Raw genomic sequence first — 27,052 nt, 5'->3', positions numbered from 1 at the left:
TAACTCCTTGATCCGCCCCACCCATGACACGCTGCACAATATTTATTGGGATGACAGACGTGTAGTCACATGCCCGGAAGAAGCCGCGCTCAGCTGCGAATCGTGACAGCTTTGCACGCTGGTGCTATGCCAAGAATGGTCAAAAATGCCAATTTCCGCTTCCACAGAAAATCCGCTTTCCGCCATTGCCGATTACTGCTACTGCTACTGATTCCGCTTTCCGCTACTGATTTCCGCATTCCAATGTGGATTTTCATGGAAATTTACATCGACTTTTACATCAATATTCTCAAAAACTATGTCTTTTTGATTTTTTTTCCTCTTGTTCCCACTCTTCTGTTTAACATACCCTGCAAATGTGGTGTGTCTGGCACCTATAGGGGCTTTGCTATTCACCGCTAGAGTCGGCGGCTTTTGACTGTAATGTTAAATGCAGAAAATTCGTATTATCTGATATGCTGTAATTTTAAGCCAATCAGAAGAATGAATAATCTAATCAGAGAATGCAGAAATGTCCACCTAAATCCCCATTCTTTAATTGGTTTATTCATTCTGAGTCTTCTGATTATCATAAAATTACCACATATCTTCTAATGCGGATTTTCCGCATTTTACATTACAGTCAAAAGCCGCAGACTAAGTGCTAGAAACACCAAATTTTCTGGGTTTTGTTAAACAGAAGAGTGGGAACAAGAGGAAAACAAATTTCAAAAAGACCTTATAGTTTTTGAGAAAATTATGTTAAAGTCGCTGTAAATTTCCGCAAAAATCTTCCTACCACACTTCTATTACAGATTTCTGCATTCCAATGCGGAAATGCAATTTTTGATCGGAAATGCGGAAATTGCATTTCCATGGAATCCGAACGAGCATCCCTAGCTGGTGTCCTTACTCCTGCTCCTCTTCTGGTCAGCACCTCTAATCTCACTGGCGGCATTACGCCCTTCTGCACACTGCGGTTTTACTCCTCCTTTTTTGGTGGTCTCTGTACTGTCGGTGCGGGTCATCGGCCATCTGTTTCCTTCCAATATTCACTCTAGTTTCCACTATCCACCTATTACGTTTAATATTCACTCCATTGCTCCGTGTGTGTGTGCATGCAGGTATATGTGCACACATACCAGTGTGCATTGTGCAGTACTTTTGTGCACTCATTTATTATTCTCACTATTTGATTATGCAATCCAGGTACTTAGAGGTGATTACTCATGTGCAATTTGTATATTGTCTCATATAGAGGCTGTACCTAGTATGTTAGATGATTGGGCCCTGCTCACCTTTTGTTTTAATGTGTTTTTAACCTTTCTATGGTGTACTTATAAAGGCTTTTTTGATTGATTCAATTATTGTGGGCCAGTCCTTTGTTCCTTTTTTGAGTGTACTCAAATAGAGGGCAGCATGTCTGTTATAGCACCTAACTCACCCTTCTCATTCTATGACATGAGAAACCAACAAGGTAGACTGATGCAGGTGCTTGACATCTCCTCCCACTGTTATGTTTGAAAGGGAAGCATGGCTCTGGAGACAGAAAAAAACCCAGACAACAAAAGCCAGGGTAGTGTGGTGAAGATCAGCAACGTCTATCTGAAAAACAGCCCCTGAAATTTAGAACATGGTTATTTTGAGAAGTTTGGAGTGTCCTTCTTTGTGCTGGAAGGGGACGAGGTAGGGGTGGGCAGGATTCAGGGATGGTCATAGTCAGCCAACTTCGCTACGCTGGAACTACCGTATTTTTCGGACTATAAGACACACTTTTTCTCCCCCAAAAGTGGGGGGAAAATGTCCCTGCGTCTTATAGTCCGAATGTGCCCCAAAAGATGCAGATAGCGCAGCGGAAGCTTTACCTATCCATGCGCTCCTTAGTGCAGGCCACTCCACTGAACAGCAGCGGGATCAAGACATCGCTGCATACTGGTGGCGGGACAGAAGAGGGGTGATCTTGCCGGCTGTGTCATCTAACTGCCTGGATTTTCGGCAGCTGGACAGAACAGGGGCGATCCTGGCGACAGCTTGACAAAAGAGGGGCGATCCTGGCGGCAGCTGTCCTCCAACACTCTGGACTTGCAGCGGCTTGATAGAAGAGGGGCAATCCCGGTGGCGGCTGTCCTCCCTCGCACTGCACTTGCGGCGGCTAGTTAGCAGAGGGGCGATCCCGGCAGCTGTCATCCTATTCCGTGCACTTTTGGCGGCTGGATTGAAGAGGGGCGATCCTGGTGGCGGCTGTCCTCCAAACTTCATAGACTTGCTGCAGCTGGATAGAAGAGCGGCGATCCAGGCTGTGGCTGCAGCGGCTATAACGAGGACCGATGCCTGTGTACTTCCTTGTTTACTGGCGCCTCCTCATGACCCAGCCGCATGTGCGTCACACGTCATGAGGAGGCGCCAGTAAACAAGGAAGTACAAAGGCATCGGTACTCGTTATAGCCGCTGCAGCCACAGCCGGGATCGCCGCTCTTCTATCCAGCTGCAGCAAGTCTATGAAGTTTGGAGGACAGCTTGCCACCAGGATTGCCCCTCTTCAATCCAGGCCGCCAAAAGTGCACGGAGTAGGTTGACAGCTGCCTTGATCGCCCCTCTGCTAACCAGCCGCCGCAAGTGCATCGCCCCTCTTCTGTCCCGCAGCCGGTATGCTGAGGTTCCTGGATAACGCTGCTGTTGACCCACACCAAGGAGCCTTCTGTCAATGTGGTGAGATCATCCACTTTGTAATGTTTATGTTTAGTAAGTGTAGCTTCTGGGGAGGCAGATGTTAATTTAATGTAATGCAGTGTAGTGTAAATGGTGGGGCAGCAGGGGTGGGGTTGTAAAGTGTAGAGTAGAAAGTGGGGGGGGGGGACATCAGGGACTAGTGTAGTGCAGAGTAAGTTTACTGGTCTGGCAGCAGGGGTGGGTTAGTGTAGTACATAGTGTAGCTACTGGTGGGGGCATCAGGGACTAGTGTAGTGTAGCACAAGGTTACTGGTTGGGCATGGGGGTTAGTGTAGGGTACTTGGTCTAGCTGTCAGGGGCAGCAGGGGTTAGTGTAAATGGGCACTGAAGCTTAGACAAGGACAGCTTGGGGGGGGGGGGAGGGTTTACAAGACACCCCTGCACTATAGATGCACCAGGTTTAGAATATTTTTTTTTCCTGATTTTTATCCTCTAAACCCAGGTGCGTCTTATAGTCCGGAGTGTCTTATAGTCCGAAAAATACGGTACGTGGAACTACGCGTAATTTTACGCAATTACGCTTCACCAAACTACGGCTTTGAAATCAAATAGTCGCTTCATATGCATTTTGTACTGTGCGTTAAAATACGCAATTATGCGTAGTGCGAAGCGTAGTGTATTTGACGCATTAATTACTCTGTAAATGCCTATACCAGGAACTCTTGTACGTGTACATTCCCCTTTCCAATACGTAAATTTGTAAGCATACAATCGCACGCGGAAAAAAAGACGCGAGTAACGCATTCGTAGTTCACTATGCAATACACATGTTAAATACGCATAGTGGGCGTAAGCTATGCGTAGCGGTACTTCGCTACGTGTAAATTTGTAAGTGTAGTTTTACAATGCGTAGATGCAAACTACGATCCGTAAATTCGCCCTGGCGTAGTTTCTGCTCATCCCTGGCAGGATTAGTTAATAGTTTGTGTTCTGCTAACAGCAAGGGATGTTTAGAGTTTCATTGGCTTGCAGTGCAACTCTTTGTTACAAACTGGTTTAATAATCTTCTAAAGGCTTTCTTGACGTCTTGGTTTCGGAAGGTGTAAATAAATGGATTAATCATAGGTGTAAAAGCTGTGTACATGAAGGCCAGGTATTTATCATGATTAGTGCCCCCTGGATTTACATACACGATAATAGCAGTGCCATAAAACAGACTTGCTACGATGAGATGGGATGTGCAGGTAGAAAATGCTTTTCGCTTGCCTTCATCAGTCTTGATCTTGGTAATAGTTGTGATAATATGGATGTATAACCCCATGATTATTAGAAACGGTAAAACAACATCAAAGACAGCTGCAACACTTGTTGACAGACGACTGACAAAAGGATCAGAGCATGACAATTTTTGAAGGGGACCCAAGTCACAAAAAAAGTGATCAATTATGTTAGGACCACAAAATTCTAATTGTGCTGTGATGATGGCAGGTACTAAAACAAATCCAAACCCAACGAGCCATGGAAAAAGGGCTAATGAAACACAACATTTGTGGGTCATAATTGACATATACCGCAAGGGGTTGTTGATCGCTAGATGTCGGTCAAAGACCATGACAGCAAGAAGGTAGCATTCAGTCACACCCAAGGAGTTGAATATGTACATTTGAATAAAGCAGCCACTAAAAGTGATCACGTTGTTTCCTGCTACTAGGTTACTTAATAGTTTTGGAACTGTGACAGAGGCAAACATAATTTCTAAAGCAGAGAATATGCTAATAAAAAAATACATTGGGCTGGAAAGTGACAAATCGGTTCTAACAAGCAGCATAATGAAGGTGTTGCCTATGATACATATGGCATAGGTCAGGAGAAATGCAAAGAATAATAAGTTCTGAAATGTATTCAAGTCAGCAAATGCCACCAGAATAAAATGTGTTACAACTGTCTTGTTCATTTTTATCGTTTGTTTGACAATTACCTTGAAGAAAATGTTGTTTAGGAAAATTGCACCACATGCAACAACAAACAAGTAAAGTAACATAACATGTATGATAAGGGTAAGGCCCGGTTCACATTAGCGGTTGCTATCCGGAATCGCCGTGCTGGAGCCGTGCCGGAGCCGGACCGCATGCGGACCGGAGGAAACGGACGCACGGCATAGCAATGAAAGTCTATGCGACCGTTCACATGCGTCCGTTTCGTCCGGACCGGAGCCGGACCGGATCCGGACTCCGGCGTCCGTTCCAACATGCGCTATTTTTTGGTCCGGCTGGTCCGGCTGACGTATCCGGACCGGAGCCGGAATGTTGCATCCGGCCAATGGAAACCAATGAGAACCGGAGAGCGCACAACACACTGGCTATAAAAACCGGATGTTATACCACACTTCCTATGCTGACTCTATGGTATAGTGGCCATTTTGGATGGGGACCACATGGCACCAGCGTTCACAGAGTGGAGCAGCAGTGACTTCATGCTGGAGCTCTTTGGCAGCAACATGTCTGGGGGTGAGGCCCTACACATCAGAAGACCTCATCCTACAGGTGCAGCAGGTACCAGCCCTGTGGGACAAGGGGGATGCGGACCACAGCAACATCAAAAAATGCAGAGGCCTGTGGAAAAAAATTGCCAAGCTGTATGTGGAGGACTTTGAGCACTTGAGCAAGAGACAGCAAGGCACAGAGGGTATGTTGACTAGAACTTTTTTGGGGGGGCTTGTGGTTAGCTTGTAATGTATTCCACTTTTGCTATGGATTTGTGTCACCCACGTGTTGCCCACCCACCTGTTCCCCACCCACCTGTACCCCACCTGTGATGTATCCCACCCACCTGTGATGTATCCCACCCACCTGTACCCCACCTGTGATGTATCCCACCCACCTGTGATGTATCCCACCCACCTGTGATGTATCCCACCCACCTGTACCCCACCTGTGATGTATCCCACCCACCTGTACCCCACCTGTGATGTATCCCACCCACCTGTGATGTATCCCACCCACCTGTACCCCACCTGTGATGTATCCCACCCACCTGTGATGTATCCCACCCACCTGTGATGTATCCCACCCACCTGTACCCCACCTGTGATGTATCCCACCCACCTGTGATGTATCCCACCCACCTGTGATGTATCCCACCCACCTGTACCCCACCTGTGATGTATCCCACCCACCTGTGATGTATCCCACCCACCTGTACCCCACCTGTGATGTATCCCACCCACCTGTGATGTATCCCACCCACCTGTACCCCACCTGTGATGTATCCCACCCACCTGTGATGTATCCCACCCACCTGTACCCCACCTGTGATGTATCCCACCCACCTGTGATGTATCCCACCCACCTGTACCCCACCTGTGATGTATCCCACCCACCTGTGATGTATCCCACCCACCTGTACCCCACCTGTGATGTATCCCACCCACCTGTGATGTATCCCACCCACCTGTGATGTATCCCACCCACCTGTACCCCACCTGTGATGTATCCCACCCACCTGTGATGTATCCCACCCACCTGTACCCCACCTGTGATGTATCCCACCCACCTGTGATGTATCCCACCCACCTGTACCCCACCTGTGATGTATCCCACCCACCTGTGATGTATCCCACCCACCTGTACCCCACCTGTGATGTATCCCACCCACCTGTGATGTATCCCACCCACCTGTACCCCACCTGTGATGTATCCCACCCACCTGTGATGTATCCCACCCACCTGTACCTCACCTGTGATGTATCCCACCCACCTGTGATGTATCCCACCCACCTGTACCCCACCTGTGATGTATCCCACCCACCTGTGATGTCTCCCACCCACCTGCGATGTACCCCACCTGTGCACATAAAACATACACAATGACCAATTATTAAACATCAATTTATTGTAAAAAATTAAGACATTTAAAATCACTTAAAAACTTGAAACTCCAAAATAAACACATTTCAACAAAACATATTAAAAACCAAACATTCACCCTCGTCCTGGTGGTGTGGTAAAATAAAGTCTCAGTTGGTCCCTGTTCCGCAGTGACACTACCCTTGGCCTGGTTGCATACCTCCGCAGGGGCATTAGTGGAAGCACATTCGGGGGTTCCAGAGTCTCTCTTTCCTCCTGCCGCACAAAGTTGTGGAGGATGCATGCTGCCTTCACCACGACAACTGCGTTGCCCGGTTTCAGCAGCATGGGCGTGTGGAACACCCTCCACTTTGACACCAGGATCCCAAATGTGCACTCCACCATTCTCCTTGCACGGCTCAACCGAGCATTGAAGTGTAGCTGGCTGGCATCAAGTCCCCTGTCTGGGTACGGACGCATTACATGGTCGGACAGGGCGAAGGCCTCGTCCCCCACAAACACATAGGGGTAGGCCGGTGCCCTTGTCCCAGGCCAGGGTCTGTCACGGGGGAGACGCAGTCTGCCTTCCTCCATCAGCCGGCAAAGGGTCGTACGCTGGAAAATTCCAGAGTCATTGGAACTACCGTACGACCCCACGTCCACGTACACAAACTTGTAGTCCGCATCTGCCACTGCCATTAGAACAATGCTAAAGTATTTTTTATAGTTGAAATAATGGCTGCCACTCCCCACGGGTTTCTGAAGCCGGATGTGTTTCCCATCCAGTGCGCCAACACAATTAGGAAACTTGCACTCGGTCCAGAATCCCTGGGCGATCTCCTCCCATTTCGTGGTGTCTGGCACAGGCATGTATCTGGCCCTCAGTCGCGTCCAAAGGATCCTCGAAGTCCTCACGACGATGCCTGCCACCGTGCTCTTCCCAATACGAAATGTGACATGTAGCGATGTATATGTTTGTCCAGTTGCGATGTACCTACAAGAGAAATAATCGAAATCAATTTTTCATGTCGTTACAGGAGAAAGGTTCAAGACAAGGTGGCGCAATATACGTGATGCATACGTGAAATGGCTACGGAAGAAAAAACTTGCCGAACGAAGTGGCAGTGGCGGGGGAAAGCGACAAAAAGACTACCAATTTGCCAAGCAATTGTCTTTCATCAATGCAAGCCTGGAACCTAGACTGTAAGTACCACTACTGTGGGCAGGAACTGAGAGCTCATTTTAGCAGACAACTACCATGACTTCGGCCATGTATTGCTATAAACTGGCCTCAATTCCCATGGCTAGCGAACTTTTCTCACAAGCTTTATCAAATGTTTGGTAGAAACGGTTGATAAAGTGTTTGCTAGTGTTTGCTAGCTCTGTGAATTGACGCCACATGCTGTTTGGCACACCAATAAATATTGTTTTTATCTACAGGACTGAAGACAATTTGGAGCAAGAGGAACCGACCCAGGAGGCACGGTTCAGCAGTGAGGAGAGCTTGGTGGATGATGACGTCGCCGATGTAACCTATTTCCCCGAGGAGAGGAGTAGGAGGAGGGAGTCCTTAGCTATCCCAGCTCTCTCCTTTGATGATGACTTGGTAGAAGAGAGCTTGGATGTTGAGGTTGCAGGACCGAGTGTGGAAGAAGCTGCACCTCCACAATCGACCGCTATGGAAGCTCCAGGGGAACAAGAACAAAGTGAGGAGCACCAAGAGACTGCAGCACAACCAGCGCGCAGGGCAACCCCGACACAGGCCAGAGGACGGGAAGATGCTGCCACACCACCAGTGAGGACCACCCCACCAGTGAGGCGTCGAGGTACCCTCCCCCCAACAAGGAGAGAGACAGAGTCCGAGATGTCCGGGGCTGTCTCCGGACTTCTCGGGATTCTTCAGAGCCACCAAACTCTCATAACCCGGCAGTTGCAAGATGAGGACAGGGGCCATATCATGGAGCAGTACAAGTCCCACATCACTTCACTGCAATGTGAGCTCGACGCTGTACATGGGCACTACAGGGACGAGCTTAAAATGATGCATGAGATGCACAGAGGAGAAATCGACCAACTGCGTGCGCAGCATCATCAGTCGGTGGGCCAGCTGCAGAACATGATGCAGCAAATGCATCAACAAAGCAAGGAACTACTGAAATTGCAGGCACACCCGTGTTTTCACACTGTGATGTCTCTAATACCATATTTGGAAAAGGTGCCTTCCCAAAACATGATGGCGTGCCATTCCACTTTGCTGGAGGTGATCAAACAACACATGGACACGCCATTATTGCAACCACCAATTTTTAGACCCCCACAACCAACAGCGGTGCCCACCTGGCAATCATCACAGATGTACACCGGCTACAGAGGCAGTCAATATGGGCCACCGCTGTCAGGGTCCAGCTCATCCACGACCAGCACCCAAGAGAGTCCAGATTTCCAGGCAGCAACTCCCACCTTTTCTAGTAGTGGTGCCGATCAAATTTGAAAAAAAAAGTCAAATTGTTCCTGGACATGATCCTCTGAATACCTCCGATCCTCGGAGGAAGGATACCATCCCAGGGCTTTTTAGCCCAACCTTTTCCCTGCCCCATCTCCTTCAACCAAGGTTCAGAGGTGTTCAGATGACCATGTCAGGGAACTTTTGTTTTTGCTGGACTTGAACTTTAGGGCCTGGTGTCCCCGAAAGACACTACCTGGGTCACAACCTTGTGCCTGTTGCACTGCACCTGTAGTCCTGCACCTGTGCCTTTGATTCCTCTTGTTCCTTACTTTGTTGTTCCTAATCACTTGCACAAGACCCTTGGAGCCATGGGTGAAGGACACCTTCCCTGGTCGGTGAGAGGCCTAGCCTTTTCACTGACCTGTGTCCTTCATCCATTGCTCAGAGGGTCATGTGCCAGTGGTTAGGTTTTTAAAGCACTTCAATTTTAGGGCCTGGTGTCCCCGAAAGACACTACCTGGGTCACAACCTTGTGCCTGTTGCACTGCACCTGTAGTCCTGCACCTGTGCCTTTGATTCCTCTTGTTCCTTACTTTGTTGTTCCTAATCACTTGCACAAGACCCTTGGAGCCATGGGTGAAGGACACCTTCACTGGTCGGTGAGAGGCCTAGCCTTTTCACTGACCTGTGTCCTTCATCCATTGCTCAGAGGGTCATGTGCCAGTGGTTAGGTTTTTAAAGCACTTCAATTTTAGGGCCTGGTGTCCCCGAAAGACACTACCTGGGTCACAACCTTGTGCCTGTTTCACTGCACCTGTAGTCCTGCACCTGTGCCTTTGATTCCTCTTGTTCCTTACTTTGTTGTTCCTAATCACTTGCACAAGACCCTTGGAGCCATGGGTGAAGGACACCTTCACTGGTCGGTGAGAGGCCTAGCCTTTTCACTGACCTGTGTCCTTCATCCATGGCTCAGAGGGTCATGTGCCAGTGGTTAGGTTTTAGAAGCACTAAAAATTTAGGGCCTGGTGTCCCCGAAAGACACTACCTGTAGTCCTGCTCCTCTGCCATCGGTTCCTCTTGCTCCTCACTTTGTTCTTGTTCCTAATCACTTGCACAAGACCCTTGAAACCATGGATGAAGGACACCTACACTGGTCGGTGAGAGGCCTAGCCTTTTCACTGACCTGTGTCCTTCATCCATGGCTCAGAGGGTCATGTGCCAGTGGTTAGGTTTTTGAAGCACTTCAATTTATTAGGGCCTGGTGTCCCCGAAAGACACTACCTGGGTCACAACCTTGTGCCTGTTGCACTGCACCTGTAGTCCTGCTCCTCTGCCATCGGTTCCTCTTGCTCCTCACTTTGTTCTTGTTCCTAACCACTTGCACAAGACCCTTTGAACCATGGATGAAGGACACCTTGACTGGTCGGTGAGAGGCCTAGCCTTTTCACTGACCTGTGTCCTTCATCCATGGCTCAGAGGGTCCTGTGCCAGTGGTTAGGTTTTAGAAGCACTAAAAATTTAGGGCCTGGTGTCCCCGAAAGACACTACCTGTAGTCCTGCTCCTCTGCCATCGGTTCCTCTTGCTCCTCACTTTGTTCTTGTTCCTAATCACTTGCACAAGACCCTTGAAACCATGGATGAAGGACACCTACACTGGTCGGTGAGAGGCCTAGCCTTTTCACTGACCTGTGTCCTTCATCCATGGCTCAGAGGGTCATGTGCCAGTGGTTAGGTTTTTGAAGCACTTCAATTTATTAGGGCCTGGTGTCCCCGAAATACACTACCTGGGTCACAACCTTGTGCCTGTTGCACTGCACCTGTAGTCATGCACCTCTGCCATCGGTTCCTCTTGCTCCTCACTTTGTTCTTGTTCCTAATCACTTGCACAAGACCCTTGAAACCATGGATGAAGGACACCTACACTGGTCGGTGAGAGGCCTAGCCTTTTCACTGACCTGTGTCCTTCATCCATGGCTCAGAGGGTCATGTGCCAGTGGTTAGGTTTTTGAAGCACTTCAATTTATTAGGGCCTGGTGTCCTCGAAAGACACTACCTGGGTCACAACCTTGTGCCTGTTGCACTGCACCTGTAGTCATGCACCACTGCCATCGGTTCCTCTTGCTCCTCACTTTGTTCTTGTTCCTAACCACTTGCACAAGACCCTTGGAGCCATGGATGAAGGACACCTTGACTGGTCGGTGAGAGGCCTAGCCTTTTCACTGACCTGTGTCCTTCATCCATGGCTCAGAGGGTCCTGTGCCAGTGGTTAGGTTTTAGAAGCACTAAAAATTTAGGGCCTGGTGTCCCTGAAAGACACTACCTGTAGTCCTGCTCCTCTGCCATCGGTTCCTCTTGCTCCTCACTTTGTTCTTGTTCCCAATCACTTGCACAAGACCCTTGGAGCCATGGATGAAGGACACCTACACTGGTCGGTGAGAGGCCTAGCCTTTTCACTGACCTGTGTCCTTCATCCATGGCTCAGAGGGTCCTGTGCCAGTGGTTAGGTTTTTGAAGCACTTTAATATTAGGGACTGGTGTCCCCGAAAGACACTTGGGCAGCTATGCCCTGCAACTCTTCCAGCACAAAGTTGGTGGTTGGTGTTCCTTAAAACTGACCGGGCTATACCATAGATATGTTATTTTTTGTCTTCCATGTTGGAAGAATGTTTCCATGTTGGAAAGTGGTTGTTTTTGCAATAAAAAAATTTGTTTTTACATACCTCAGTGTGATGAGTAGTTGTTCTTGTGGTGTGACTGCTCTCCTGAACGTGGTATCCTTCTTCCTAAGGTCATCCTTCACCATCTCCAAAAGGGTATCAAACCTGTCAGGAGATGGAAAGGAAGAAGCTGTAAAGTATGTTGTGGGACAAGGTGTTGGGTGGAGGATGGGGGAGGTGTGTTTACAGAGGTTTGGGAGTGTTGTGGAGGGTGGGGGTGTAGTGTATAGCTAGGTATACAGGGGTGTGGGGGTCAGGGTGGTGTGTTTAGCTAGGTATACAGGGATGAGGTGTTGTGGGGGTGAGGGTGGGGTGTTTAGGAATGGTGGGGGTTGGTGTATTTAGGCCTAGATACTTACAGGGGAATAGACATCCGAGTGTAGCTGTAGAACTTCTGTGGGTGTCGTCTGAGGTCCCGGTAGAGGGCCTGGAACTCTCCCTTCCTCTGCCTCCTGGCTAGTAGAGGGTGCACCCACCATCTCCTGCGAGGAGCACGCCTTCTCCCCACATAGTAGTAGGTAAACAACAGGAAGGAGAGAATTCCCAGGTAATAAGCGTAAAAAATGACTGGATCCATGGTCCCAACTGCTGTCTCTGTATCCAAGGATGGTCTCCACACGTCCAGCTGTCTCCAACAATGACCCCAGAGCTTCTGCTGACCTCCCAGAACCCCAGGTATTTATACAGGTTATCTCTTTAAGAATCCGGATCCGGACCGCAACCGTGTTCATACCGCACGGAAACCGTATGCAACCGGACCGGATCCGGACCGGATCCGGACAGGAACCGTACGGTTCAGGTCCGATCCGGCTCCGGTGCGGTCCGGACATCCGGTGCGGTTTTTGCAAAACCGCAAGTGTGAACGGGGCCTAATACTTTTGCTTAACTCATTCCCAGATTCTACATTAAAGCAAAGCTAAAAGGTTTGCAATTAATATTTATAGATACTTACCTCGGGAGGGGGAGGCTTCTCCTCTGCAGACCCCTACCACTGATGGGACCCCTAAAGTGTGGCCTTCATGTGCATGCATGTTAGCACCGTCCTGCTTGAGCTACGGCAGAAATAGCCAAGCCCAATTGGCTCCATGCCACTGCGCCCATGCCACAGCTGGCACTTGCACAGTAGCGCAGATCCGATCTACAACAACAACAACAACAACAAATAACATTTGTAGAGCGCTTTTCTCCCATAGGACTCAAAGCGCATAAGCATGGCTCAGACCATCGTGGCACAGAGGAAGAATTTTATAAGTCCGGAAATGCCAGGCTAAACAGGTGGCTTTTCAGTCTGGATTTCAATAGCTCCAGGGATGGTGCTGTCTTTACTGGATGTGGTAGGGAGTTCCAAAGAGTAGGGGCAGCATGACAGAAGGCTCTATCTCCAGATTTTTTGAGGTGCACTCTGGGAGTGACCAAGTTTATAGAACTTGCTGATCTGAGGTTGTGAGAGGTGCGGTGCAGCTTCAGCAAGTCCTTCATGTATCCAGGGCCCAGATTGTGCAGGGATTTGAATGTCAGCAGTCCAATCTTGAAGAGTATTCTCCATTCTACTGGTAGCCAGTGCAGTGAGTTAAGGATCGGTGTAATGTGACAGTGGCGAGGCTGGTTTGTTAGCAATCTGGCAGCAGCATTCTGCACTAATTGCAGGCGACGCAGGTCCTTTTTGGGAAGGCCAGCATAAAGGGCATTGCAGTAATCCAGCTGTGATGTGATGAACGCGTGAAATAGGGTTGGATGATCCTCTGGGGGAATCAGATGTTTTATCTTTGCAATGTTCTTCAGATGAAAGTAGGAAGATTTAACTACAGATGAAATTTGGTTTCTGAAACTCAAATCCCCGTCGATTAGTATGCCAAGGCTGCGCACAAGGTTGGAGCTGTTTATGTCTGAATTCCCAATCCTGATTGGTGTTGCTTTAGGATAGAGCTGTTTTGATGGTGAGCACTGGCTTTGGACAAAGAGGACCTCAGTTTTGTCAGCATTCAGTTTCAACCAGTTATCATTCATCCATGCCTGTAGCTCAGCTAAGCAAGAGTTTATTTTTGGAGTAGGGTCCGTTCCACCAGGTTTGAAGGAAAGGTATAGCTGTGTGTCATCGGCGTAGCAGTGGTACGTCAGGCCATGTCGTTGGATAAGTGTACCGAGTGGCAACATGTAGATTGCAAACAGCACAGGGGATAGGATTGCTCCTTGTGGCACTCCGAATTGTAGAGGTGCAGGTTTGGACATTATAGGTCCTAGGGATACTCTCTGTGTTCTGTCAGTCAGGAATGATCTGAACCACTGGAGGACTGATCCACTGATGCCACAGTACTCCTGCAGTCTGTTAAGCAGGATTTCATGGTCAACTGTATCAAAAGCCGCTGAGAGATCCAACAGGATTAGGATGGAGCATTCCCCTCTGTCCCTTGCCATGAGCAGATCGTTGCAGACTTGCATGAGGGCTGTTTCACAGCTGTGGTGTTTCTTAAAGCCAGATTGTAGAGGGTCCAGGATGTTGTTTACTGACAGCCTGGTTTCAAGTAGCAGATAGACAGCCTTTTCAATAACTTTACCTAAGAATGGGAGGTTGGAGACAGGTCTGTAGCTGCTCATTGCATCTGGATCCATGGAAGGTTTTTTAAGAAGGGGCTTGATGATTCCTTCTTTTAAAGAGGTAGGAAACCTCCCTGCTTGCAGAGAGCAATTTACTATTTTGTGAAATGCTGGACCAAGCAGGTCAGGGCATTTCAGCATATGTTTGCAGCAAATTAGTATATATATGGCTTGTGGATGAAGCGTGCAAGCAATGTGTCTGCAGTGCAATGAATGTGTCTCATATCTGTGACACTATCTAGTGGCTTCTTCAGACACAGCTATATGATCCTGGGGCCCATCTGGCTATGGGGTGGCTGGCTGACTTGTACTGGGGGAACATCTGACAACTGTGGCGGGGGCTATATTGGGGAGGGGGCTAATACACGATTCAATCACTTTTTCCTGGTTTCTGAGGGAAAAATGGGTACCTTGGCTAATACACGGGTCGGCTTAGATGCAAGTATATACGGTATTTGTAGCAGAATATACAGAACCACTGGCATGTGTCAATCATTCTGTATATTCTTCTGCAAATATATAAGGAGGATTATCACTATACATTTGATTGAGCCCTGGTTCATCATTTGCATTGTTGGATTTTTTGCGGAAATGGTTTCTTTGTTTCCAGTGGCTCCTACAATATCATAGAACATTCCTTGTATACACTATCATAGGGAGCAGATGTGCAAAAACAACCCCAAGAAAAATAGGAATGAGGCATTTTGCAGATTTCTAATAATCTTCCTCTTCACTTCACCCCAAGAATAAAATAGATTTATTAACAGTGTTAAGGACATGAAAAAGTGCATTCACTTCATTCTCACCTAGAATTTCTTCAATTTTCGCGATGACATCTTCCACCAGCCCGTGGGGGCAGCTAGGGAAAGCAATTAAGCGCTATGATAGGCAAAAGGAGAACTCAGAGGTTAGATTTGTCATTACCTTACTACAAAAACTGATTATTAAAGGGAACCTTAACTAAGAGGGATATGGATGTTTCCTTTTAAACAATACCATTTGCTTGGCAGTCCTGCTGATCTCTTTGGCCACAGTAGTGGCTGAATCATACACCTGAAACAAGCATGCAGCTAATCCAGTCTGACTTCAGTCAGAGCACCTGAACTGAATGCTTGTTCAGGACCTGTGACTAAAAGTATTATAGACACAGGATCAGCAGGAGAGTCAGGCAACTGGTATTATTATTTTAAAAGGAAAAATGCATATCCTTCTCAGTTTAGGTTCCATTTAACCACTACTATGTTAATATTATTTGAATTGTATGGACTGAAAAAATAAACTAAAAACAAAACACAATTTAATTAATTTTCACAAAGTTAAAGAAATTATAATCTACTGTTCCATGAACTCTTTGAATTACTACAGAATCTACCAAACTTGACAACCTGCCTTTATAAGTGTACAGAAAACTCACTGGCAAATGCAGTTATATGAGTCATTATAAAAGCCAGTTCATCAGATACCACCAGATCTGCACTGAAGCATCAAACAATAAGTAAAATAACATACGGTAAATACATGCATTCAAGTTTTAGTAGAAACTTTCAAACAAAAATTATACAGAATCATAGCCAATAACACTAAGAATGCTAAAATAAAATGTCTTGCAGAACAATGCAAATGCATAAATAAAAATACACAAAATAAAAAATAGCACATGTTTTCCAATCATAGCTACCTGCAATTCAGTACCAAAATTAATTTAATCATAAACAAACTGTAGCCCATTAAAATAGAAGATTAGTCTCTGAAAAAAATATTTCAATAGCCTAAATCTGAATTTAGCCTTCAGCGAACGATCTAACTTTCAATATTAACTGGTTAACAGGAAACTTCATTCTGGTTATGCCAATATTACACACAAAAACTAAACCCCATGTTGAAAACATTGCAGACATATTAACCAGACATCAAGGTCCACACATAATGCTGCTTTTCCAGGATTTCATTGTTCGTGTGGCAAGGTATTCACTATTCTCCTGAACATTTGTAGCAATTTTGGTGACATTAGCATGTATGGGGGCTTTGGTATTCACAGTCGGCAAAAAAAAATCTAAATCAATTGGATTTCGTACTTACATATGGTCATAATTGCAAAAATTAGCTGATTACGATCATCACTAAAAACGAGGACAGAATGGAGATAGCAACTTTACTTCAAGTGGTCCTCATCATTCACATTAAAGAAATCACACTGAAAGTTTCAGGGCTATTATTCTGAAAGTTGGTTTTGCATTCTCGCAAGTCAAGAAAAACTTCGAAGGTTGAGTTGAGGATAATAACACTGGATTGGAAAAAAGCAGAGTGTGGAAACGTTATTCCAAACTGAAGATAAAAAATGATCTCCTAAGAGAAAAATTAGGAAATAAGTGAATTGAATAAGGGCCATTATCTTGTTTAAAATTTGGGAAGCTGAGTCCACTCATTATGGTCAGGATAAGACGTTAATTATTCATATCAAAAACTAATCCTTAAAGAAGTAATTGCATACAGTATTAAACCTTTATTTTGATGCTCTAGGTGAAAGAACATGGACACAAATAGCTAACTCACAGTGTGGAGTGTTTTTTCTTTTTAGAGCAAGGCCTACTTTTTAGATACTGAATAAGGAGTCAGACACAAATCACCTCTGGCCCTAGTTTTAGAGTCTGATTCATTGAATAAGCTTTATATACTTGTCTTATTATGTGTACATGTAAATTAGATGACAAAGGGGAATACTGTTATTGTCATCTGTTTGTTGTATTTAACAGTCCTAGCAAGTCCCTCTGTGACAATATGTTGTTTCTAAAGTCTCACTGGGATTAGCTTTATTAATATTCATTATGCATATTTACAAAAGCAAATTTTAACATCTGTGAAAAAAAAAATATAAATTCTCTGCAATTTTCATGTCAAAAAGCACAAAGGTATCAAAGGAATTAAAGGAAAGCAATCATATACTGTAATGTTTAGAATCAGCTTTAAAAAGTAATTCCTATGCTGTTGAAAAAAAAAACTACACTGCATTCAGTTCATCTCTATGTATTGCAATGTTTATTTCAGCTAGCCCTCTGAGCTTTTAAGTCTTTGTACATATAATTACTAATTTAAAAAGACCAGTTGGAATCCTTCACAGGGATTGGACCAATGGGGAGCCTTGGCAGGTATTTTTAAGATGCCTTTGCCAGTGTTCTCTATACGCAAGTACAGAGAGTGTCGGTAGGGGGTGTCAAGGAGAGTCAGGTCCCAGCGGTGGACAGAAAATGACTACACTCAAAGTAAAAAAAAAAACAAGAAAATAGAAGAAAAGAGGGTGAAAGAAGAAGAAGGAAGTATACAGAAGAGAATAACAGCACAAAGAAAAAGTATACAGATGAAAAAAGAAGGAAGAGAACTATACAGAAGAAAGTAAAATATGAAAAAAACTATTGATACAGGTTGTATTAATAAAGGCTTAATAGACAGCGGTTCAATAATTCTCCCCATACTTATTTACCTGGTCAGGGGACAAACATTTAGTTGCCTCCTTATTAAAGATGCCACCATGAGTCCCCAGGACCTATCTTTACAGGTGTGAAGGTAATTACCCCCAACCACCCCAAGCACAAGGTGAGGATGAGTTCCTTGTGCACAATATGGGCAAGGACTTTGGGGGAGAGGGGGAGGCTTTATCATGTCCTATTGTAGAAGCTCAGGGTGCACAGCCTAACATAGTTGAGGATCCACATTCTGCCTATACCTGCCTGCAAAAGATTAAATGGGCTTGGAAGAATGGGACTCTATGCTATTTACTTAAATTTTAATAAAATGTATAAAAACACACTATTATTATTAAGTATGCTGCAGCGCTCTGTCATTTAACTATGTTTGAAAAACATTTTTCCTATTGTAACTTATTTTTTTCTCCTTACAATTACAAACTACAAGGTTTCTCTGAAAAATGTTTTCCCCCTTGTTCTGTTCCCACTATTTTCCGTAACAAATTTGGTGATGATAGCAGGTATGCATGTATGTATTCCATATTAATCTCTGATGTCCGCACCATAGACTTCAAAGCTAATTTGTTACAAAAACTTTCTTTTACATCATTTCGTAGAATCATTAGATGTTTGAGGAAATGTTTGCAAGTTGGTCAGCCAAGTTTTAGCTTATTACTGTTCCTAATCCGGGACCACATTTTGTTCTTGAAGCACATATTTTTGTCATGGGTTTGGCTACAGCTTTACTTTTTGTTTAATAGGATTTTACTTTTGTTGACTTCAGCTTAACTTTTTGCACATGGGTTAGGCTTAAAGGGTACCTTTATGGAAAAGAAAAGTTGATTTTTACTTACCAAGGGATGAATTAAAATTCAGAAATTGCTTAAATTGAGTTTTGTCAGTTTCAAGTATTTTTTCATGAAAAGTCTAAAGGTGCTCATTGATGATACAATCTTGATTGTACAATCACACTTCTATGTAATATGAATAACTACCTGAAGTATCTGTTTAAAGTATATTCACCCTTCTACTACATAGATTTGGTAAAATTGTACTACCAAGATTGTATTATTCATGTGGGCCTAAACATGATAAAAAATTATTAAATTGGGGGAAGAAAGCACCCAGTAAAGGAAGATTGTGTGGCTTTTAGCTTATTAGCATACTTATGCTTCAGTTTGAAATAGATTTTTTTCCCCCAAGACGACTGCTGAAGCTTTTTAAAATTAAAATGAAAGTAAAATATGTTAAAACAGATGATGTTTGGTCTACCCCACCATCCTGCCTGGTACTTCCAATATAATCCAGAGCCTGAAAGAATCAGAATCAATTTTATTTTGCCAAGTAAGTTTGCACCTACAAGGAATTTGTCTTGGCAGTTGCTTAACAAACACAAACAAAAACAATACAAGGACAGATAGTGTGTATATTACAAGTCAGGGACATTATACAAGTATAGTGTCAGTAAGCAATGTGAGAATTGTTCATTTTCAGTTCTGTGCAGATTACTTTCAAGTCCTAACAGCTCTAACGTGGTTCAGCATTAACTATGGCTACCGCCTGAGGAAAAAAGCTGTTCCTGAGTCTAGAGGTTTTAGTTGCGATTGACCGGAATCTTACTCCTGAAGGCAAGAGCTGGAAGATGGAGTGAGTTGGGTGAGAGGGGTCAGAGGCAATTTTGGTTGCTCTCTTTCTGCACCTGCTAGTGTAAAGATCCTGCAGGGAAGGTAAGCTACAGCCAATTATCCTTTCCGCTGTTCGGATGATGCGCTGCAGCCTCCCCTTTTCTAATGCTGAGCAGGAGCCGAACCATACAGTCATAGATGATGTTATGGTGGATTCGATAATTGCAGTGTAGAACTGCACCATTAGATTTTGAGGTAGTCCAAACTTTTTCAGCCGTAGATGGTACATACTCTGTTGCACCTTCTTAACAATAGTGGTAGTGTTGTTGTCCCATTTTAGGTTGTATGAGATTGTGGACCCAAGAAACTTGAATGACTCTACCTGGGTTATTGTGGATCAGTTTATGGTTAAGGGGAGGTGCTGGGGGGGGGGAGATCTCCTAAAGTCTATTATCATCTCCATGGTTTTGAGAGCATTTAGTTCCAAGTTGTTGCTGCTGCACCAGGAGGAAAGCTGTCCCACCACATGCCTGTATGCAGACTCGTCCCCGTTTTGTATGAGAACAACTACTGTTGTGTCATCTGCAAACTTCAGAACCTTAACAGATGGATCTGTGGAGATGCAGCCATTGGTGTAAAGTGAGCAGAGCAGTGGGGAAAGCACACAGCCCTGGGGAACACCAGTACTGACTGTCAGAGAGCTTGGTGTGTGTTTCCCAAGTCTAACATGCTGTCTCCTGTCAGCTAAGCTTGCAGATGTATGTGTAGCTGGGAGAGTTTTCTGGCGCTACCGGGATTCCGGATTCCAATCACTGCTGGCCACGGTATTGAGGCGACCAGACCGGATTTCCAACCTGCAGGAAGCGGTGATAAACACTAATGGTGTGATATGCGATGTTTTAATGGTTTACATTGTGAGTTTTATTTTATCTTGCGTATAAAGCTACATTAAAAAAGTTAATGCACTAGAGAGCGCTCCTTTCCTCCCCCCTTTTCTGTGATTGGTTGCTAGCAGGGTTGCTCGGGTAGTACTTTTTAAAACCCACCCGGATCCGGGTACCCAGATATCCGGATCTGATTCGGATATCCGGATCCGACCTTGTGGATATCCGAGTGATTTCGGATAACCGACCAAATTACCCATGGGTACCCGACCTATTCGGTAGTTTTTCTGTAGTTTGCACACATTCCATATGGCAAACTTGCTGTCCAATGAGGGCAGAGTAAAAAATCTCCAGACTGGGGAGGTGAAGATTCCCCTGCGGCCTGTATGAGTTGCTGTGGCTTTTCTCCCTGTGGCGGTTGGGGCTTGAGTAGTGCGGCTGGTGGTAGCGGCAGAAGGATGTGGTGGGTCCCGCATTCCACGGCCACTGTCTGCAATGCTGATCCTCCATGCCAAACCCACCGACGCATCCTCCTCCTCAGAGTCAGAGCTGACATCCCCATCCTGTGGATGGTAGTCACGGTCCTTCATCCCATCATCAACATCATACCCCCCCTCCTCAAAACCCAGAACATCCTCCTCAAACTCCTTGCGACTAACAGCCCTGAGTTAAATCGTGGGGCCTGGAGTGAAAAGCTCGCTGACTGAGGGTAGGCTGCCCGCTGGGGTCGACACTGACACGGCAGACCTTCTGAGGGTGGCCATAATGTTGCTCCCTGTCCTCTTGCCCTTGCTGCCCCTCCCCCGGCTGCCGGTGCAAGCAGACATAGTACAACTTATACGTCATGATGTCACCAGATGATGTGGGGTACTTTTACTTTAATGAAATCGGAGTTGGACTTTAAATCAAATCAGCACGGAGTGACAGACTGCAGAGTAGAGGACAGACAGTGCACACTATGGGCTTGATTTACAAAGTGGTGCTAACCTACTTAGCACGTCTAAAGTCTTTAGACGTGCTAACCAGGGTGCTAAGTAGGTTAATCAATTGAGAAATCCGGTGCTAACCTACTTAGCACCCTGGTTAGCACGACCGGATAGTGGAAAAATGGTCGGATACCCGGGGTTACCCGGGTACCCGGATCTGGGTGAGCATCCCTGGTTGCTAGGGCTTCTGCTGGGAGTCCTCTGATTGGCTCCAGGACGTCATCTCCTTAGTTACAGTATTTCGGATCCGGATATTCGCAATATCCGCGTATAGCCGGGTTATGCGGCCAAATATCCGCAGATAGCTATCCGGATTTCTAGAGAAATCCGGAATCTAGAATCTGATCTGGATAGAGTAAAAATGGTCGGATATCCGGGTTACCCGGATATCCGGAATCCGAATGAGCATCCCTGTTACCCAGTTCCTAGTGGGATGACATTCTCTTGGTATAACCCAAAATACAAATTGGATTCAGATAAATTAGAATTTTGAGTTTTTCCATTAAAGTTATAAGCACCAACTTTCCAAGCCAACTACCAACCCACCAAATATGCTATTTTCACCAACATTTCTGTGTATATACGACATCTGTGAGATCATGTTGCAGGAAAGTTTTTCAGTAAATCAATATTCAAATTTTGGCAGGAAAATTCATGGGGACCCCTCATTCATGTTAAGTCCACCACCCAAGCACCTGTTCAGTCACCTAAGCAAGCAATGTAAATGCCTGAATGAGGGCCTGCTATTGCCTGCAAATGCTCTACTTGATGAGCATCTTTCTTTACTAAAGTTAATGGAGGATATTGGCGTGTGTCCAGGGCATCTGGATTGCACTACCACAATTCCTCCCGCAGCTGCTCGTTGTTCATAATCTCAGACAAGGATGCTCTGAAAAGGGGGAGGCTTCACTTCCCATACTTTGCAGGGTAATCCTAATGTTATGAATCATATGGGTTGATATTGCTCATAGGATAGTGTCTCACTCTCTCATGCCCTGGATCTCCTAGGAAATACAAGCCTGCATGAGGCCAAGGTATTAAAAGTACTTGGGATGAAGATCCTATGCTTTCCATTTTTATTGTGCTGTTAAAGGGAATCTGAAGTGAAAATAAACTTATGATATAATGATTTGTATGTGTAGTACAGCTAAGAAATAAAACATCATTAGCACAGATATGAGTCTCATATTGTTTCCAGTACAGGAAGAGTTAAAGAGAACCCGAGGTGGGATTTAATTATGCTAGTGGGGCACAGAGGCTGGTTGTGCACACTAACACCAGCCTCTGTTGCCCCATGGTGTGCCTCCAAGACCCCCCTGCGCGCCGCTATACCCCCCGCAGTGCTGGCGACACACAGCGTGTCGCCAGCTCAATGTTTACCTATGCGCTGTCTGTCAGCGCCGCTCCCCCACCTCCTCCGTATCGGCGCTACCCACCCGTGTCCCTTCCCTTCCGCTGATTGGAGGGAAGTGACGTGGGCGGGTAGCGCCGGTACGGAGGAGGCGGGGGAGCGGCGCTAACAGACAGGCAAAGGTAAACATTGTGCTGGCGACACGCTGTGTGTCACCAGCACTGCGGGGGTATATCGGCGCGCAGGGGGGTCCTGGAGGCACACCATGGGGCAACAGAGGCTGGTGTTAGTGTGCACAACCAGCCTCTGTGCCCCACTAGCATAATGAAATCCCACCTCGGGTTCTCTTTAAGAAACTTCTGCAACTTCATACAGCCGTGGTGAAAGAAGAAAACAGCTCTTGTCTTTTGAAGCTCTTATCTCAACTGTCTCTCATTGCTTCCTCTTTGTTTATGTTTTTCCGGCAGAGAAAAGTTCAAAGAGTCTCTAGCCTGCTCTGTGAAATCATTTAAAATGCTGAGTGTAATGTGGAAACTGAAATTATTAGAGAATGATGCAATGTTACAAAAAGCTATATACCTGGGGAAAAAAAACATGACACTATTTTCTTTGTTACTAATGTTCTATTAATTATCCGTATCACACAACCAATTCATTATATCATGAGTTTTTTCACATCAGTGTCACTTTAAATATACAGTATACTTTGATGCATTTTATATCTATTGTAGATTAAAGCATGTGGATTCCTATAGGCCAATTACTGTCATAATCAATTGATGTCAACCCCCCTCCCACCACACTTAAAAAAGTGTTTTCCCCAAAACCTTGATTTTTACAAAAACATTTTGAAAATAACAGATCCAACCTATTCCTGAGTTGTCATAGTGAAAATAAGTATCACATGTAATACTCTCTCTCGGTAATGACATCAGCCATCAGGGAGACAGATTTTAAAAAGCTCTTATTCCTGATTTATCTTTTATTATTTCTACAAATATTTATTTCATTATTATTATTATTATTATTATTATCCTCTATCCCATCATTATTTATCTTCATCCATCCATCGGATGCTGCTGCTCCACCGCAGCATGGACACCTCTGGTTCAGCCTCTTTAAGATTCCAAACAGCCGGATGCTTCTGAGACAGCCAGATTATCTTGACCAGCCCTGCTGAATGCTGTTCAGGAGTCGGGACCCACCACAGAAATTATTACTACTGCACCTTTTGAATTGGAAGACCTTGGCTGGCACTGCCAGATGTCAGCAATCGGGATCCTCAGCAGCGTAATCCATCACTGCAGGTTTCTATGAAAAACTGGGTCATCACCGCTGAACCAAACCCTCCCTCTGTCCCCCTCCCCCATGCCTCCTTAGGGATGACAAATGATTGCCAAGTGCGACTGGTGGCGCCGTAGTAGGCAGCCTTGGCTCTTGACTTTCGAACATTATTCCAGAAGACCAGAACCTGTATGAGCCAAAATCAATTCAGGGTACAGACTGTACAGTACAGTTTGTACTTGGCGAAATAAATGATTCTGATTATTTTATATGGTAAAATGCTGGTGCTATATACAGTAAATCCAATATAAAAAATAATAAGAATATAAGCCACCACTGTTTGGAAGTACCTTGATAAGGGGAACAGCGAGGATCTCTACACTTATTCTCATATGTGGGTGCAGATATCAGGGGTCCTCTCAGTATTAACCACTTGAGGACCACAGTGGTAAACCCCCCTAAAGACCAGGCCTTTTTTGTAAAATAGGCCACTGCAGCTTTAAGGCCAAGCTGCAGGGCCGCACAACACAGCACACAAGTGATTCCCCTCCCCCTTTTTCTCCCCATCATCAGAGCTCTGTGTTGGTGGGGTCTGATCGCTCCCCGTGTGTTTATTTTTTTTAATAAATATTTTTGTTATTTATTTTATAATAAATTTTACTATTTTCTTTTCCCTAGGCCCACCCTCCCTCCCCCTGCTAGCCAATCACTGTGATCAGCTGTCATAGGCTTCAGCCTATGACAGCCGATCACCTCTGATCCCCTAGAGGGCTGTCCCCAGTACAGCGCTGCTGCAGATTGCAGTGCTGTATGGGTAATTAGACAACGGTTTTGCCGTCTAACAGTCTGCAGAGCAGTGGTCGCCGCTCCGCCCACCAAGCAGGAGATGCGCGCACATCCTGTGTGCGATCTCCTGCAAAGCAGAGCCCCAGGACTTTACGCCGATTGGTGTTAGGGGATTCTGGGGCTGCTGCTGCAGCCACGCCCATCGGCGTGACACAGTTGGCCAGTAGTTAAGGGGGCTTCCAATTTTCATCATATGTTCCTCCTCCACGCACACAATTTGACTGTTGATCGTAGTCTGCTAATTATGATTACGCAACATTTTTGCAGACATTTTCCCAATTAAGGTCAATACATAATTACGATTTGGACATTCAGTTGATTTAGTGTTACCCATTTGTAATTTTGCGTCATTTTCACGTTATTTTAGCATAATTTTGTACCAATTTTAGAGGTTAATAGCAAAGCCCCCATACATGCTATCATCACCAAAATTGCTACATATGTTAAGGAGAAGAGTAGTAACAAGTAACATTTTTTCAGAAATACCTTGTAGTTTTTAAAGAAAATTGGAAATGCAAAGAAAAAATGGGTTTTACCTATTTGCTGCACCTTGTACAGTATATCTACACCCTGGAAAACTTCATCTGAAGTCCCAGGGATGTAGATATTCATCTATTCTAACTGCTGATTTTTAGAGGGGAGATAGATTAACCTCCCTGGCGTTCTATTAAGATCGCCAGGGAGGCTGCGGGAGGTTTTTTTTTTTAATAAAAAAAAACTATTTCATGCAGCCAACTGAAAGTTGGCTGCATGAAAGCCCACTAGAGGGCACTCCGGATGCGTTCTTCTGATCGCCTCCGGCGACCAGGAGTAACACGGAAGGCCCCAATGAGCGGCCTTCCGTGTTTCGCTTACCTCGTCGCCATGGCGACGAGCGGAGTGACGTCATGGACGTCAGCCAATGTCCTGACGTCAGCCGCCTCCGATCCAGCCCTTAGCGCTGGCTGGAACTTTTTGTTCCGGCTACGGTGGGCTCAGGCGGCTGGGGGGACCCTCTTTCGCCGCTGCATGCGGCGGATCGCTGCGCTGCAGCGGCGATCAGGTAGCACACACGGCTGGCAAAGTGCCGGCTGCGTGTGGCGTGTGCTGCTTTTTATTTGAGCCAAATCGGCCCAGCAGGGCCTGAGCGGCAGGCTCCGGCGGTACTGGACGAGCTTAGCTCGTCCAGACCGCCCAGCAGGTTAATGGTAACTATATTCCCATTTATTCAAGTCCCAGTGTCAACGATCGCCAGCATCAATGAGATGCCTGCGGTCATTGTAATAGCCAAAGTAACACGTCCAAGCATTACTTCCTGTTAGTGTACTAATAGTATGCACGGGAAGATAATGCGCGTGGATATCTCCTGGCCAAATAGTAACATTATACCTACATACCTTTTTTTAAATTAAATACCCACACATACATTTAAAATTAACCCCTTACTTCCCACACTCCTCCATAGTTACCCAAATAAAACATTTGCATAAAAAAACAAAAAAAAAATGTCAATTTAAAAAATACGTAAATAGTTACCTTGGGAACTTACATTTTTTAATATGTATGTCAAGAGGGTATATTAATGTTATTTTTAATTATGGGCTTGTAATTAGTGATGGACACAAAACAGAAAAAAATGCATCTTTATTTCCAAATAAAATATACTGAGAAATATTTGTTACCATTTTTTTTTCTTATTATTCCCATGGAAATGCAGTAAGAATAAAATAATTCATAGCATAATGTAGCACCCAAAGAAAAGCCTAATTGGTGCGAAAAAAAAACCAAGATATAGATAACTTTGTTGTGCTTAGTAGTGATTAAGTTATTGGTGAATGAACGGGAGGAGAGCTGAAAGGTGAAAATTGCTCTGGTCCTAAAGGGGAAAACCCCTCAGTGGTTTAACAGAATCTGAAGTGAAAATACACTTATGAGATAATGATTTGTTTGTGTATTACAGCTACAACATAAAATATTAGTAGCACAAATAGGAGTCTAATATTGTTTCCAGTACAGGAAGAGTTAAAGTGGTCTGAAACTCTGACATAACATTTAATTTCATACTTTTTATTATCCATTTATTATATTTGCTTTTGTGCACAAGTAATATTGTATGTTTACACATTACAAGTTCCCAAAGTACAGTTTATCTGCTCTAAAAGCTGCCATTGCATATTATTAAAGCTGATTTTTATTATATATTAAAATCTACTAGTGAGCTCATCTGAACTGTGTGTATACTGGAAGCACAGAGAGCTTATTTTCAGTTGTTACACACAATGTTGCACCTGAGGAATGTAAACAAAAGATGCTATTACCTTCACTTTGGATTGGATGCTCTGCTGAAGGGGCCTTTCATGGCAGGACAAAGTGCTGTGTTTTAC

At 45.1% G+C, this 27,052-nt stretch overlaps 1 protein-coding gene across 1 annotated transcript; it reads right to left on the bottom strand.

Moving 5' to 3' along the window:
- Positions 1–3,667: 3,667 nt before the first annotated feature.
- On the bottom strand, positions 3,668–4,603 carry LOC137533526 (olfactory receptor 6E1-like). Its single transcript, XM_068254900.1, has one exon. It carries the CDS (start codon positions 4,601–4,603, stop codon positions 3,668–3,670), a length of 936 nt encoding a protein of 311 aa, XP_068111001.1.
- Between the last annotated feature and the right edge of the window lie 22,449 nt (positions 4,604–27,052).

The sequence above is a fragment of the Hyperolius riggenbachi genome, chromosome 9 (assembly GCF_040937935.1).
Source record: "Hyperolius riggenbachi isolate aHypRig1 chromosome 9, aHypRig1.pri, whole genome shotgun sequence".
Classification (NCBI taxonomy): domain Eukaryota; kingdom Metazoa; phylum Chordata; class Amphibia; order Anura; family Hyperoliidae; genus Hyperolius; species Hyperolius riggenbachi.
This window is presented reverse-complemented; position numbering and strand designations above follow the sequence as displayed.